This window comes from Salminus brasiliensis, chromosome 4, assembly GCF_030463535.1.
Source record: "Salminus brasiliensis chromosome 4, fSalBra1.hap2, whole genome shotgun sequence".
Lineage (NCBI taxonomy): Eukaryota > Metazoa > Chordata > Actinopteri > Characiformes > Bryconidae > Salminus > Salminus brasiliensis.
In genome coordinates this window covers 22,034,358-22,051,520 of record NC_132881.1, presented here as the reverse complement: position 1 = coordinate 22,051,520, position 17,163 = coordinate 22,034,358, and the positions used below count along the sequence as shown (strand labels likewise).

The following is a 17,163-nucleotide window of genomic DNA, read 5'->3' as shown; positions in this document are numbered from 1 at the left end:
GTCAAGCTATGAAAGGAGGAGGCACTTATCCTAGAACGGTGTCTTTTATGGGATCTGGAAGATAGGACAGATAAGTGATGCAATCAGGCGAATCAAAGAGCCTATTAGAGAGAATTATAGCGATACCAATTACACCACAGTGGGTCAATTCATCGGGGAATAGCTGCCAGACATGCCTTTAATTACCCGGTGTTGTCGGTATAAATCTCCATTAGAGAACCATTCCTTCACAGGGTTATGGTGCCGTTTTAGCTAGAAGTCCTCATGGCCACCACTAAATGATCATGAGTGCATCAAGCAACCACTTCACATAAATACCAGGGGTGTAACAATAGATATTGTTTTGTACTGCATCATTGTATCATCGATTCATTACACACAGCATCAAACTAGACAAACAAGTCATTTTGGAGGACTTTATGAATCATTCAAGATCATGAAGTTTTGACTCAATGTAAAAAAATGGAAATATAAGGTTTTTGTGTGGCAGCGATGACAAATATTCTCATTTTATTTTTGTACTGTTCATTTTGTGTGAGGTAATGCAAATAAGACAACTATTAAAAGACTGTATTCGCTTGTAGAGACTGCTACTCGGTCATGACTTAAATTAGGAGTTGCAGGCATATACTCATCACCTCCATGCAGAGTGTGGCAAGCACTGGCACTGCCTGTACTCATAATCATGTTTCCTTATCTTGTTCAGACTTTCACAGTGGATGGATGTTATTGTTACACATTCTGTTTTTATCAGATTAATTTCTTTCTAAATAAATAATAATAATTTTGGATTTTTTGTGTTAATGAAAATATGCACTTAAACTGGCACTTGGTGTTGATGCTTAATATACTTTACTTTATTAAATGCAAATTTAGGTTTTAATGGAGGACACATGTAAAGTGAAAATGAACCTTGGCCTGCCACATTAAGGAAAGCAATAAAGCCCACTATGCTATAATCACTAAAGTCCCTCTCTGTTTTCACCTACAGCCTGAAAGACACCTCTTTCATATGTAATTCATAATTAATCTAATGACATATTTTCAAAGGAATCTTTTTAGTTTCTTTTTTCCCCCAATTAAAAATTTTGGAGTCTTTGAAGGGCTATGGTTGTTTTATTATTTAGTCATGTCCATCTTGGCTTAAAAAAAAAAAATAGACAAAATATTCAGTAGACCACATAATTACTAACGTGAACAGTGACAGCCTAGGGCACCTGCAAATGAAATTCCCCAGACTCAGATTAACTGACCTCTTTGGAGAGGCGAGTGAAGAGATCGCCTCCTCGGAGGAAGTCTAGGATGAGATAGAGTTTTCCCTCTGTCTGAAAAGCTGTAGGAGACAACAAACACAGCCGTCACATCAAAGCAGCATTCTCCCCCGGCACACACACGCTCGGCTGGAAGGCTAAGAGTGGCCATCTGATACATGTGGCGGAAATAGACGAATAATTAATGTGCAATGACTGATACATGCTGCAGGTAACTGTTTATATTATTGTAAACATAACACCTGCTTATTTTTTTATATTTTGCTCAAATTACAACATCAAAACAGATTCATAATGTGGATGTTAAATTAGAGACAGACCTATAAGTAATGCTGGGATTTATATATTTTATCAGCTTTTCAGAAGAGAAGTGGAGGTTGCTCACCATAGTGAAGTTTGACTATAAAGGGATGATTGACTTCAGCGAGAATGTCCCTCTCCATTTTGGATCGCACCCTGTCCCGCACTTGGAAAAAAAACAGAAAACACAAAGGATTACGCATACTGCCAGACCCCTCCGCCACTGTACAGAACACTACATTCTGTGTCCTTTAAGCCCTTGAAATTAGAAACATACATCAGCCTAATTAACTCAAAACTGTTGTTACACCTATTATTTGCATGAGCTGTTCAACAGAACACAAGACTGGCAAGCAAAGACGTATTATGTGAAACTGGCTAATGGCAAGATGTCAATTTGAGTAGGATGCTCACTGCAACGCCTTTAAATTAGAAATACACTTGAGCCTTAGAAAAACTCTTCACCCAAAAGTGCAAACTTTTGAATGAGAGCTGGTGTAATTTAGTTGCATAGGTGTTCTGGGGACATGGCTCAGCACTTCCTGGGCGGTCCTGCTCATTATGAGCCCGGCTGAGTGCTGCTCTTTGCTGCCTGAGGTGTCACCATCACTAGTGGTGTCATTTTCACTTACAAGTACAAGAAGGACTTGCACAAAAGCAACAGCTGAGGACGACTTGCATGTCAAAAAGACTATGAGAAGTAACCATGGTTACACCAAGTGAGCGAGTTACGTGGGTTGCGGACAGGTTGCGGAACAGGCAGCCTCCCAAGCAAACACTGTGAATCACAATAATGACTTGAGGCGTAGACAAATTGTTTATTCTGAATATAGTGTGACTCAATTAAGACTCAATGAATGGAAAGGCAGCATTTTGTTCTGAAGCTCATTTTGTTCTTAAACTACTGTTACAAAGCTTTTAAATCTAGAGGACATCATAAGTTAGTAATGTATGCCTGAAAACCAAAGCACACTGCTTGTAGCATCTTTAAATACATATATTCAGCCTGCATGTTTTTTTTGATACTTATACAATTAGTACTTAAATCTGCAATACTGGGACAAACACAAGAGAAAGTAAGGGCACTGGGGACTTGAAGAATACTGCCCTGTAGGAAAAACTGGCAATGCTGCAGAGAGGCCCAGGTGCTAAGCACACCTAATCTCACGATGATTCAGATTCTCTTTTAAAAGCAGCTGGAGAGCTCTTCAGTTTTCTAGTTGTGACTCACATGTTCACACATACAGTGCTAAAATGATAAGGGCAGATTTTACAGCAGTGCAAGCCCAGTTTAAAAGGTCAACATGCCATGCACACACGTTTGGAGGGCATATTTTCTATGATGTAACATTCAATTCTCAAAAATGGAGCTCCACGAAGCATTAACATTACCTTTCAGAGTTGCCTTTTTTAAAACCTTCATGGCGTAGAGTTGCCCGGTGTCTGAGCCCTTGATTTTTCTCACCAAAAATACCTGTGAAAAGGAAAACAAGATTTATCTGAGGTTACAACCATAACACAAAAGCTTTTTAACAGAGAGCAAATGGTGCCAACATTTCCACACAACTGTAGACACGTAGTTCAGGACGAATTATTATTTGCTCCATTTAAAGAAGCCATTTGTAATACTTGCTTGAATTTTTTTTCCCCCGACTGACTTACTCAGTGTTTATTGTGGGTTTGTGTCTCAAAAATAGCTGCAGGTCATTTTAAAATAAATTTTCACACCTTAAAGAATGACATAGGTAAATGTCCTCCAAACATGTTTTGCAATTCAAATTCGAATTGCAGGAAGTGGAACTGGAATTCCGTGAAATTCAAAGAAATTCATAAAACATAATTAAGGTGTATTTAACAATGATGCTTTACAGTATATATTACATAGGATTACAACATGAATTTCATACAGATATTACTGTATGGACTTTATGTACACAATACTTTATTATAGTAAATAGACCATTTTCTTACCCCAAATAAACATTAAAAACATACAGGACAGCACTTCATTTCCCAGAATACCTTGCTTTATCAAGGTCTTTAAAATGTTTGTCCAAACATTCAAGACATTTGGTTTGGAGTACACTCTAGTGAAATAAGCTAATTGAGGGCCAGGGCAGATTCGTACTTTTGATTTTTGTAATTATAGCAATATGCAAAATGACATCTGTGCTAATTTATTGTGGTGAGCCAATTCCCACAACTCATGGAAACCACAGAAAATGTATGTTAAACGTATCACATTTTCACTGATATGCGATAAGAATTAATTGCTCTGAATTGCAATGAATTCAATTCAACTGTCTGTTATTCCAATTCAAAGGGAAATGAACAGAATGTTTTGTGACTTCTATTCCCACACAGTACATCACATTGGTTCTCTCTAATATAGGTCCTTTATCAAAGATAAATTTGCTGATTTTCTTTTTTAACCTCACCTTTCCATAAGAGCCCTGTCCCAACACTTTGAGAAGCTCAAACTGGGAAGGATCTGCCTTCTCGAAGCCCTCTTTCACATGGTTGCTTATATCAATCTCTTTCAGGATGCTGTCGTCCTGCAAAGGCAACAGATGGCAGAGATATGGGTCATGTGACTGCAAGGAAACAAACATTCCTGCCATAAACCTGTGAGTGTATGTGTTTGTGTGCAAGTGTGTGTGTGTGTGTGTGTATGTGTGTACACGATAGAGATTTCACCGTTTCAACATGACTAACAAGGGCTAGACTAAACAGATCACTAAACAGAAGTTTCACTAATTTCTGTGCACTGAATATCTAATCTCAGAGCGGTGCAATGGGAGAAGACTTGCAGACACCCCACTAAGTGCCGCAGTCTTGGCCAAAGGGAAGTGGACAGCGGGTGGGGATGCCTGCAAAAGGGACTGACGTTAGGTGCCCTCGCTGCCATGCTGCAGACATGTGCTCAGAGGAAAAAGCATGCGACTGCCAACGCTGAGCAGTGGCGGTGATTGAAGCAGGCTTGGTTGACACAGCTAAAAGCCCTCTTAAACCGGCTTATCTCACACCCTGCAAAAAAAATAAATAAACATAGAACAGCATTGCATAACCCTGGATGACCAACGAGGGCTGTTTTAACAAAGTGATGAGTGCGCGGAGTACATCTGATGGACAGCTTAAGCACACAAGGCTGAGTCACAATTCAACCATATAAATATGTAAATGAGATGTCATGATAAGCAATTACTATTTAGAATCCAAGCCAAAACATATACATAATAGGCTTAAACAGCCTCATGTTGAACCAGCCTAAAAAGTCTAGTGAGACTTTGAGTCAAGAGAGATCAACTGGATTCACGATTACGTTAAGTCCAAAAATGTAGCCTATTTAAGGTATCTTATAATCTTAATCTAAATCAAGTTCAGCAGTTTATGAGACCAATTCTTTCTAGAACTAAATCTGAAGCACCATAGAAAGAAAAGAGAAGAAAAAACATTCATAATTATATATGATTATACAGGACGGTTTCTTGAGAAAAGAAAGCAAAAAATACATCATTATTTATAATTACACTGGTTGATTCCTTAAGCCTATCATTGCTGATCCGCGAGGCCAGCTGGGTCGAGAAGGAGTCTTACAAGCAACAATGAAGCGTAGTAGCGCATAAGAACATTTCAATGCCTAAATCAGATTAGTCCAAAGCCGAAGATTTCATATTCAACAAATGCAATTGCACAGTGTGACAATGAATCCCTGGCTGACCCCAGTGCAACAGAAGGTCGCGGAGCAAAGTGCGTGCCGCGGAATTCTGAAACAAACGTTGTGTAACCAGCAGCAGAGCCAGCTGTTCCTCCACACGCAACACATTTTAGGGAGATGGCGCACAGATGAATACACGAGCGTAACCAAAATTACCCTCTGCCTTTTCTCCCTCTATTCTAGCCCTGAGTGGTCTGTTGTAATTGACTAAAAAACATACATATATCACTTACTCTACCGAAACTATTAAGCTAGTCATTTCACTTACGTCTGGCATATGACAACATCATGCAATAACGCAACTGCTATCTGCAATACATACAGTGAGAGTAAACCAACACAATATCAGAGGACACATGTACATAATCTTTGTTTTAAAATGTTTTAAACACAGGTTTACAGGTACAGTACATGAAAATAAATACATCAAACATTGTGTGAATATAAAACCTCATGTAGAAACTGGCAGTCCACAGTGCGCTTAGTGGCAGTGTGTTTATTTACACCTACTGTGGGCACTGCAGGCTGCAGCCCCACTGTTGTTGAATCACATGGAAATAATTTCATATTATTGTTTAATATTAACTAATTATCTAATCTGTGTTTATTAATGGACAGGCAATAGAATCATCTCACAAATTAATTTTTTTGTTTTTATAAATATTGAATTAAACACATTTCGAAAGAGCTTGCATGCTTGAAAGCATGAGTTCAATATATCCATGGAAAATCTGATGTAACAACATGAACCATATTACATAATGAGCTACAAATACATTACATTTATTAGATCTTTTTTGGCAGCTAATAAGTCTAGCTGGTGTGTTGGTGGCCTCAAATAGTGACTTAACATAAACCACAATACCAGTGTTTGACTGAGCAGGACATGTATGAACAGCTAGAAGAGCATTTCAGATCAAGACCTACTGTGCTTTGTAATGGCCAAGTCACATATTCATTAAATTAGCCTTAGCTTCTGGTATACATACACTTAACAACCACTTTATCAAGATGACCTGTACATCTTCTCATTCATGCATGTATCTAATCAACCAATAGTGCTGCAGTGGTGTAATGCATAAAATCAAGCAGATATGAGCCAGCAGTTTCAGTCAATGGTTACATCAACCACCAGAAGTTTTAGTGGCATGACTGTCGGACACTCGTCAGTCCACAGTAGGTTTTAAAACAAACAAAAAAAAAGACAGGAAACATCAGTGTCACCAGACTACATGTCTATATATACTGTTACGACTGTGTGGCCTCTGCTGGTCGTTTGCGGGATAGATATGACTAGCAGGTGGGAGGTGCAATGATTAAGGGGATGCACCTGGGAGAATTTATAAGAGACTTGAGAAGTGGGGGGCCTTTCTTGATCACCTGCTTGCTCAGATCCAGGGTAGACTACCATGAGAGATGGCAGCATGGTTAGATCATAGCTCTCAGGGTGTATTTTAGATTGTTGTAATATTGACCATGTGACCAACGCTTTGGTCTTCTATGAGCCAGACATAACAATACATTAATTTAGATGTATAAGAGACATAGATTACAAGAATATGCTAAACATGAAACATGTAGGACATAAAATGTATGCCCAGCTACATGAACAATGTTTGAACAACAGGGAGTTAAAGAAAATTTAATGAGATGAAACCAGATTAATATTGAAGTATCTGAACTTCTTCGCATTATATGTAATTTGGCGTGAACATGTACCAACGCCTGAATTAGTACAGCCTAAAGTAACTTCAAAAATATATAAAAAAGAAAAGATTACTTTTTGCCGTCGTCATATGAGGGGCTTTGAAATATGACGGTGCTCAACCTTCCCCCTCAATCTTCCTCTTCATTTTGCAGCCCTTTCTTTATACTACTCATCCAGTCCTCTTTATTATATCTCTTCAAAAGCTCAAAAAAAAAAAAAAAAAAAAAAAAGACAGTACTGCCAGCTACAGCCCAGACACAGAGAAAGAGTGCAGTGGGGGGTTGTTATAAACAATAGCCAGCAGGAAACAGGTAAATGACCCAAAGAGAGTTAATACAGCGGTGATCCCTGCAATACAGATGACTCGAAGCACATCGTAATCAGGAGTTTCACATGACGCTTATGTCTAGCTGTCATTTGTTTGAGGATATCTCCTTTGTTTTTTTGAATAAAGTAAAATAAAGTAAACATAAAAACACATAGTGCACACATCTCTGACAAGCCCCACAGCCAAGCCCCTGCTTGCTAGCACAATGCTAATATCTCACAGGCTAAAAAAAATACAATGGAGATACTTTCATTTGAATAATAAAAAACAAATAATAATTTGGATCGCCAATTTCCCAAACCATACATATTTTCCCCATATTACATGCAATGAAAACCGGCACATGTCTCCTTCAACATGTGCACAGTCAACCAACACGTTTTTCAGAACTGCTGCTGATGCAACACCAGGCAACTGACACGCTGGACCACTCAGGGTCCCCAAAGAACAATTTTAACATACAGCGTAGGCCTTTTAGCAAGGGCAAACAATATTTGGTATATTAAGAAGTAACACTATTTTAATTTAAGGTTGCGATTTAAAGTGTCATTTCCCTCATCACAGCTACACAACCAGTCCAGATTTGGATGCTTCTTGGAAAAGAACACAAAATGAATATCAATGATTTTCTTATTACAATGGAACATATATATATATATATATACACATACATACACACACACACATACACATACACATACACACATATATATATATATATATATATATATATATATATATATATATATATATATATATATATACACACATATACATATACATACATACATGTATGTATGTATGTATGTATGTGTATATATATATATATATATATATATATATATATATATATATATATATATATATATATATATATATATATTTGTTTATATTAGGCAGCAAGTAAGCCGTGAGTTCCTGAAGTTGATATATTGGAAGCAGGAAAAATGTAATACTCTGACAAGGGCCACATTGTATTGGCTAGATGACATGGGTTATTTTTGGGTACACAGTGGTCAGAACCTACCAGAAGTGGTACAAGGAAGAACTACAAGTGAACCAGTTGCAGGGTCATGACAACCAAGGCTCATTGATGTAAATGCTGGCTGAGTCTTGTGGAGTACATGCATACATAAGTCAACACAAGTTGTTTTCTAGTGTCATGCCTGTCCCTGTTGTCATGTTTGACTCTGTTTTGTGTTGTCATGTGCTCCCATGGCTCTGTTTGTGTCTTGTCTGTCCTAGCCACGCCTGTCCGTTAGTGTTTCCATCAGTGTCTTCTTTGTAACCACGCCCCCTTGTTACTCCCAGGTGTTCCTCATTACCCTCTGTATAAGTACCCCTTGGTTTCAGTCGTGCCTTGTCTGGTCATGTGCATGTCCATGTTGGTGTGTGTTCATGGCGGTTTTGTGGGGTTTTTTTATTTATTTATTTATTTATTTATTTTATTTGGCCTGTTTATGTGATTCTTGTGTTGTTGTATTTGGTAAACTTTGTGCTTGTTTGGTTTCTGTTTGTTGTATTTTATTTTCTTGTATTAAAAGAAAACCAGCAAGTACGACCACCTCTGTCTCTGAACTTGACAAACCGTGACATCTAGGAGTGCTCCGATTAGCAAAATTCATATTTCTGTTTAATATGACCCTGTAGTTTCTCACTTAAATACATTTTTCTTTACAGCAACAAAAGAAGTGCTTGAACATTTGTCTTTTGTTAAAATGCTGATGTGTATATGATCATTTTATTGGCGTATTCAACATTAATTATTAAATATATATTATATTATATTTTATGTGCTAGCTATGAGCCCCAACCTTCTACATATAAGGACTGCACAAAAGTAGGTTAACCATTTTTTGAAGGTTGATATGTTAAAAGCAGGAAAAATTGACAAGCATTAGGAAAGTGTAGAACACACAGTAAATTACACCCTGTAGTTAACTGCCAGGTCATGGTAAAAAACTAAAAACTGTAAATTGCTGAAATGCAATTTCATGGTACATCCTACATAGCTAACGAGCAGATTTACCACTATCCCTGCAAAAACAGTTTTAGCACAGCATCTCTCACAGCAAAAGTCCATTAGCCAGCAGACTTACAAAGAACGAAAATCAATTTTCATGACCTTATAAAGTCATACATCATACATTACTCAAGTGTAGATGCACAAGGCCCCGATAATAGAGTACAGTGCTGCTGCTGAACCGTGCATGTCTCCTTTAACTGGCACTGAACGACACCCTTCGTCCCTCTCTGCATTGTCTGCGCCAAGACATAATGCTTGCTGCCAGGATATCATAATGCAGACCCAGAGCACAAAGCCCTAGTGCAGTAGCTGGTAATGCATACCTGATGCAATACAGTGCAGCAGCTGCATTTAGCTGTGTCCACAGTCAGGCTGAGCCTTACAAACTAAGCCTGGGGAGCGAGCAGAAAGCACCCAACCTTCTTTCTGTCTCAATTAATTTACTTCTCAATTGAGTTTAAGGGGGCGCAATGAGGTTAATTTGACCTCTAAAGGTTTCTCAATGTACATACTTAATTTGCCCCAATTGTTTTACTTGGCAGGTTAGATGAGTAATAATCTGGCAGATTTGCTTTCTCTCTGGGCAAGAACAGCCGAACCTTGCTGAGACCTACGTTAGTGTGACCACATGACCCATTGAATCGCATCGCAAGACACACCAGATGCTTGATTTCACACAATGATATATATGAAAATGAGCATTACAAACTTTACTTCACTATTTACAGCACACACTACGGTCGTTTGCAATTCTGAATCTAATAATTTCCACAACTGTATAGTCCAACTGTGTGCACCAGACAAGCTTTCCAATATATGGAATATCTGCATCAAGATAAATGTGACTGGGCTGTGGCTCAGCAGACTAAGATGCTAACACTATTGCTCGAGGACCACGAGTTTGAGTTCCTGGTCATGCTGCTTTGCAATTAACAGATGGGGCCAGAGAGAGTATAATTACCTATGCTCTCTCTGGGTGGGTTTGTGATCAAGAGCTAAATTTCCAACATCAGTACCTGACCTCACCAATGCTCTTGTGGCTGGATGCAATTAAACCCTTTACTGTTCCATCATCTAATGTAGTAAATCTAAAGTATCTGAGGATATTATTATTAAAATATTGAAAGCCCAATGGGTTTTTAAAATTTTTGGGAACTTCCACTGATTGAAATACTAACACTGAGAGTGCTGACAAAGTCTCTAGTTTGTCTTGAGTCACCTGAAACTACAAGCATTTTGTTACTTGTCTGGTAAATGTGCATATATATGTATGTGTGTGTGTGTGTGTGTGTGTGTGTGTGTGTGTGTATAAAATTCAGCAGAGAACAGCACAAACTAGGATTGATTGACAGATAATCCACACTGGAGACGATGCAGTTCAGCTTTGTCCTTTTGGGCTGACTGGACTCATAGCATCAATAGCTCAAAGTATTCTTTTGTATTCAAAGCAATCAAAGTAGCCTTTGTGCTGGGCTTATTCTAGTTAATAGAGGACCAAAAAATTATTGGATTCTTCAGGATGCATGGTCCAGTGTGCTTCAAAGGCCAGCAGTTTAATCTCAAGTTGGCAGGTGCCTATTCCTTGAAAAGCTTCTGCCCATCTTTAACTGAAAAGCCTGCAGCTGGGCCAGGTTTTTGTGTCTGACTAGCAATGCCTGAGGACTACCTTCATTAATCCAAAGCACAAAGTAGGCTGTTAATTGTAAAGGTGAAGCGGTCATTCCAGCGTTTTTTCAACCTAAACCCTATATGATCGATTACCACGGACACTAACATTGATGTCCAAAGAAAAGAAAGCATGCACCCTAGACTCTCTGTTAGAACAGAAACTAATGGGCAGCGGCTTAAACACCTTCTACTATAAGTGTGTTTTGAATCGATGGGACTTCGATCCATTTAGAAGTACAAGGTAAGCCTTCGTGATAATCAATCATCCTTGACTCAACAGATCCGTAAAACGGCTCAGGTTAAAAAAAACATGAGTATTTCTTTAAGAGACCAAAAGGCAGCACTGTCTATAGTGTTGTGTGGTGTACAGTTTAGTATCACTCATTGTTATTCTGTGGGAGAGAGCCTTTCAGTGCGGCAACCTATGTACCAGATTTGCTCCGTTACACTCCCCTCCTTTGCTCTCCTCTACAGCAGCCCCTGGGGCTCACTGCACTGACATCCGCCCCAGTAGCTGGAGCTCAGACCTGCAATGGGGTGTAAACAGAAGACTCTACAAACAGATGGCCTAAAGGCAGTACTGCCCCTAAGGTATAATGGTTTTTTAGGCTCTAGACAAGCATACTTACTCACTCATACTGGCTTGGATGAACTTCACCGTCCACAAATACCCTCCCACATGCACCACAAACGTCCTTCCTCTTTTCTCATAACAGCAAACCTTCATCACCTTCTGCTTTAAAAGAACCTACACCAACATCCATATTGAATTTTCCCATCTGATTATAAATGTTATATTAAAGAAACATACCAAAAGCAAAAAACTAGCGCCATACAACCTTTGATGACTACCATCCTAGTGAAGGAAAAAAAAGGATTTTAGAGCTTTTGGATCCTTGATATGTAATGGAGTTTTTAACATCAGGATGCTGGGCCTTGAACCTGTGACCTTTTGATTATGGATATGTGACACACCTTCTCACCACATCACCCTACAGCAAAGCTAGTGGATGTCCCCCTTGTTCATATGCTCTCATCTGGAAATTATAACACCAAATCAAAATTCGTCCAGTCTGAGCTGTAAACTGCAGATGAGCCATAACATGGAAAACAAAATGGCTATGATGACTGGGTCAGAGCATCTCCAAAACATCAGGCAGGTCTTGTGGGGTGTTCCAGGTATGCAGTCAGTATCAAAAGTGATAACAGGAAGGACAACCAGTGAACTTGTGACAGGGTCACAGACGCCCAAGGCTCACTGATGTGATTCATGGACGCCCCACATTTACATTTACATTTACATTTGTGGCATTTAGCTGACGCTCTTATCCAGAGCGACTTACAAGGTTACTCGTATTACAGATGTGGGCCAATGTAGTGTTAGGAGTCTTGCCCAAGGACTCTTATTGGTGTAGCGCAGTATAGTCACCCAGACCGAGAATCGAACCCCAGTCTCCCACATGGTGTGGTAGCGCAGTGGCAGATAGTGGTGTTATCTGTTGCACCACACCAACCACAAGCCAACCACAACCACATCTCATCTCATCTTAAAGGATCTGCTGCTAATGTCTTGGTGCCAGAAACAACAGGACTACTTCAGAGGGCTGGATCAGGGCTGTTTTGGAGGTACAAAGGGGACCTACACAATATTAGGAGTGTGGTTTTAATGTTCTGACTGATTTGTGTATATTGGCATCAGACAGAAGCTCAGATCTAATAGATTAACCGAAATGTAATGTTTCATTATTAAACTACAGACTATTTAGCTGCATCTAATTTATTTTAGTGCATTTGTAACTGACAGAAATACATGTTGGATTTATGTACAATGTCAATTTAAGTAGATGCATTCCTAATTTACTAATTTATAAATGTTCATCAGTATCAGCATCAGCTCACAATTCCCATATCTGTGCTATTCTATCATCACATCTGCATATTAACCTGATTATATCCTGACTTACTTTGCTGTAAATGTCCACAGATGACAAATTACACTGCAATTAAAGCGCAGACTTAGCGTAATGTTTGTCTCTGGTAAACACATTATGCGGGCGTCTACAATTCAGAGGACACAATATTTCACTCCCACTTTGTTCCTCAACTGACATTATGACAAATGGTTCAGCACAGACGCTACAATTAAATGAATCACAACCTTAAAGATTAAGCATTGCAATATCAAAACATCTCATCATGTAGTATTGTGGGCATTAGAGATACCCTACAAAAAAACAAAACATGACCTATTTTATAGTGCGCTTCAACACGAGGAAAGCTGGACTCAACTTATTGTGAATGTCCCACTTCATTTCATACCTCAGCACCTGAAACGCGGTCATCACCAAATAACTCAAGCAGTTCGATGTCTTAACTTTTAATATGGCCAGACAGGTATGTCAAGGTTGATCATATCAGTCAACTGACATTTTGAGCGCTCAGCAAAAAAAAAAAAACACAACAATGTCAAAGTGTCCAGGCCTGTTTGAAAACAAAGAGGGGACTAGTCTAGTGTGTTACTGTTTACTCAGACAACAGTGATCAGACATTTACATACAGTGAGTGTGAAGAACATCTTCAAAAGGTCCAAAGAACCATCATTTGATGAAATAGCATATACTTAAAGGTTCTTCACACTCACACATGTCTATTACAGTTTACTATAGTACCAGAAGTTCTTCATCTACGTCTTCTTCTACATAATCATTTATAGAGTCTTTAGGGTTGAGGGAACTGTCTATGAACAACGTTTAAAGAAGTTTTCCACTGAATCCTGACAGTGTTTGAGGCGTAAACAAAGTCAGTCGCAATGGTTTGGGGTGAAGTGGTTCTTTACAATGGTAATATAACCCAGGGAAATGACGTCTACAACAAAGCATGGACATTTCATCTGCCCTTCAAAGCCATCAGTGATCCTACATGCTCATTCTGAGTAATGGTGAGGGTAAGACAGTGGACAATTCTCTTAGGGTACTATGTTGCCTTCCCTCTTTTAGTGGATTTTAAAATGCCTAATTTTTGCTCTACAGAACTGTGTCGCAGGAATCAGGCAACACCTCTGTAACCCACTGTGAAGTAGCTTTCAGACTGCTTTAAATACTTTGTTCCAGTCACCACCACTGTGAACAATTCTGACTGTTCCAGTAGATTTCACACATTTCACATCAAGCTGTTCTTCGGGACTATATAGAACCATGGCAATTCAAAGACCCATCTGAACACTTATATGTTTCTTTGCCTGGTTCCTTGTTCTTCATGGACAAGGAAAACCTCCAACACATGGTTCTGCATGCCACCAAAAAGGGTTTCAGAGAGCCCTTTTAGCTTGGACTGTTTCTAAATGACTGCAATATGAAGAAATCCGGGAAAATCAGTGCAATTCCCCTTTCAGTGTCTCCACAGGAAAGATAAGAGAGCCGTACTTGATCTTTGCGACACAGCTAACTTGTGTGTGGCTTGAAAACTCGTTGTTCTAGGCTACAGGCATGGAAAGTAGTACCAACTTCGTTCTTTGAGCGATGCCATAGAAGAACCAAGAGCCACTTTAGGTTCAACAAAGGACCATGCTTGGAACAGAGATTGAGAATGTGAGTGTGAAGATCCTTGGGTTTGGTGAATAACCTTTAAAAGCAGTGAAGGATCTTTAGACCTTTTAAAGACCTTCACACTCACACCTCCTCATTGCAAACAGGTTCTTTGTGGAAGCAAACGTGGTTCTTCTATGGCATCGCTCAAAGATCCATGTGAAGCACCTTTGTTTTGGGGAGTTTTTGATATTTGTCGATAGAGCCAGGCTGGGAATGTCCTTCAGAGTTCATAAACAAAGCTTAAGTCTGTGGTGATGTCATTTCTAAAGCTCTTCTCTCTGGGACAGAAAGAAAGACTTGCTTGAGTGCAGGTGTCTGTGTAGGGCTGACCAGTGAGTTTAAGCCTGTGTGCGCTCACACACCAACACACGCACTGCGCCTCGTTCACCAGGCACGACATTCCGCCACAGAGCCGACAACGACACCCGGCAAAGCCCCCTCCACAGTGTTGCTTCAACATCTCCAGCGTTCACGCACACTAAACCAACACTGCAGAGATCTTCAACACACACACATGCACGTGTTCTGCTGTGTAGGCTGGTTGCACGCGGCTATGCTACAAACTTGCAGCGACGACGGTTAGCTAGAACACACACACACGCGCGCGCGCGGCAGATATAAACACACACTCACCTCTAGTTTACACAGACTGGAGCTCTTGGAGCGAGACTTCTTGCGCAGGTAGACCGAAAACCACCGCCGCACTGTGAATTTCCTCATGTTTGTGTCCATACCGTCCTCAGTTCCGCTCCGCTGTCCTCCTGAAGGCAGTGTATCTTTGTCCTGGGCTTAATTCCAGATCAGCCGCACAGCACTGAGGGGGATTTACAGTCGCTTCTCGGCCGCCCCCCTTCACTAATCCATAACGCGGAGTTATGAGCAGGTCGGGCGACCACAAGGGAGACGAGACCAAATTAACACAACAACAGCAGCAGCAGCAGCAGCAGCAATAGACCGAAGTCAGCGTCGGCGGACCTGTCCTGTCCCCGCAGTGTCACCGGATTCAGGCAGTTTACGGCATGGCAGGTACGAGAGGCAAGCCCTGCGTTCAGCCCAGCTCTCGGCTGTCATGCCTGTGTGGAGTCGCTGTGAGCTCCGCTGCTGTCTGCCAGCCTTGAGCACCTTCAGCTTCACCTCCCTCCTGAACTACCGAGCTGATCAGCTGCCCAATCACAGCGCGCTGCTCGCGCACAGGGCCGTTCCTTTCTTTCCCGCCCGTATTCCGACAGGCCACGCCCCGGCGCGCTGATTGGCTACGAGTTCTTACTTGAGCGCAGTTTGGCGATGGCCTGGATTGGATAGGCTACAGTCAGCAGAGCTGGGTAGTAACCGATCAGCCATAACATTAAAACCACTTGGGTAGGTCCCACTCGTGTCGCCAAAACATCCACGAGACATGTCCAGAATTAGCTGACGTTTAGCAGTTTGTGCTACGGACAGGCAATCCCCACAAACATCAGCGAGCCTTGGGCGTCCGTGTCCATGACCCTGTCGCCTGTTCACCGGTTGTCCTTATTTGGAGCACTTTTGGTAGGTGCTGATCACTGTATCCTGGGAACACCCTACAAGACTGGCTGTTATGGAGATGCTTTGACCCAGTCGTCCATGCATCATAATCTGGCCCTTCTCAGAGTGGCTCAGGTCCTTACAGTTAACCACTTTTCCTGCTTCCAAGACATAAACTTCAAGAACTGCCTGTCTTCAAGACTAGCATGTGGCTCAATGAAAGGTTTTGGTTACAGCCCCCTCCCTAACGTGCAACTGCCAATGATGCAAGGACTTGATTTATAAGGAGCTTTTGCTAGAGTTGGTTGTGATAAAGCACAGTATTTGAACTAACAGCAAAACATCATTAATACAAGTTACCCTCCTAGTTAGCAATATGCATCAGCATTTTGGGGATGTCTCATTGATGTGATTTACATACTCAATAATGAAATTAGTGTAGAAAGTCACTGAGTAGGACAAACCGCTCCATGGTGAGCCAGATGTTTTTCACAACTGCCTTCTCTTACACTTATCAATCTGAAGCAGCGGGCCTTGATTGGTCCTTTTCTATTATTCAAATGGCCTAGACTCTCTCACAACAGGCAGTAGTCTGGCTTACAAGAGTAGTCAAGAGTAGTGTAATTTCTTTTGCATTAGCAGTTCACCTGTTCTTCAATTATGAAGCAGTTTATCTTCCCTCCATGGCTTGGGTTAATTTGGTTAACAGGACATTTTTTGAAAGCTTTTTGGAAGCTATCCGTCTATAAGTAGGACCAGGCCGGTGTCCCAAATTCACAAACTGCGTACTACACACTAATACTACATACAACATACTAGTCTTAATAGTGCAGGTTTGGCAGGTTAGTACACAAAATATTAACATACTGATCCATATTGAACTAACAGGAAGTTATGAAGCGTTGCTATGCCAACAAGCATCACCGCAAGTTCTCCTGACTCCGTCATTGCTGGCCTTGCATCATTATCCACATTTTTCCCGATGTGAGTAACTCCATGGAGATTTGAGTATACTCAACTTTGGCACTTTTATCTATGCTACATAATTCAG

General features: G+C 40.4%; 1 protein-coding gene across 1 annotated transcript in view; it reads right to left on the bottom strand.

Moving 5' to 3' along the window:
* The window catches only part of rps6ka2 (ribosomal protein S6 kinase, polypeptide 2), a 41,120-nt gene extending 25,381 nt beyond the window's left edge, over positions 1 to 15,739 (bottom strand). The window contains exons 1-5 of the mRNA XM_072677615.1: positions 15,240 to 15,739; positions 4,010 to 4,126; positions 2,964 to 3,045; positions 1,657 to 1,737; positions 1,254 to 1,333 (exon numbers count right to left, since the gene is read on the bottom strand). Coding sequence (XP_072533716.1) covers positions 1,254 to 1,333; positions 1,657 to 1,737; positions 2,964 to 3,045; positions 4,010 to 4,126; positions 15,240 to 15,338 — 459 coding nt within the window. The 5' untranslated portion in view covers positions 15,339 to 15,739. The remainder of the gene's footprint in view (positions 1 to 1,253; positions 1,334 to 1,656; positions 1,738 to 2,963; positions 3,046 to 4,009; positions 4,127 to 15,239) is intronic.
* Positions 15,740 to 17,163: the final 1,424 nt, after the last annotated feature.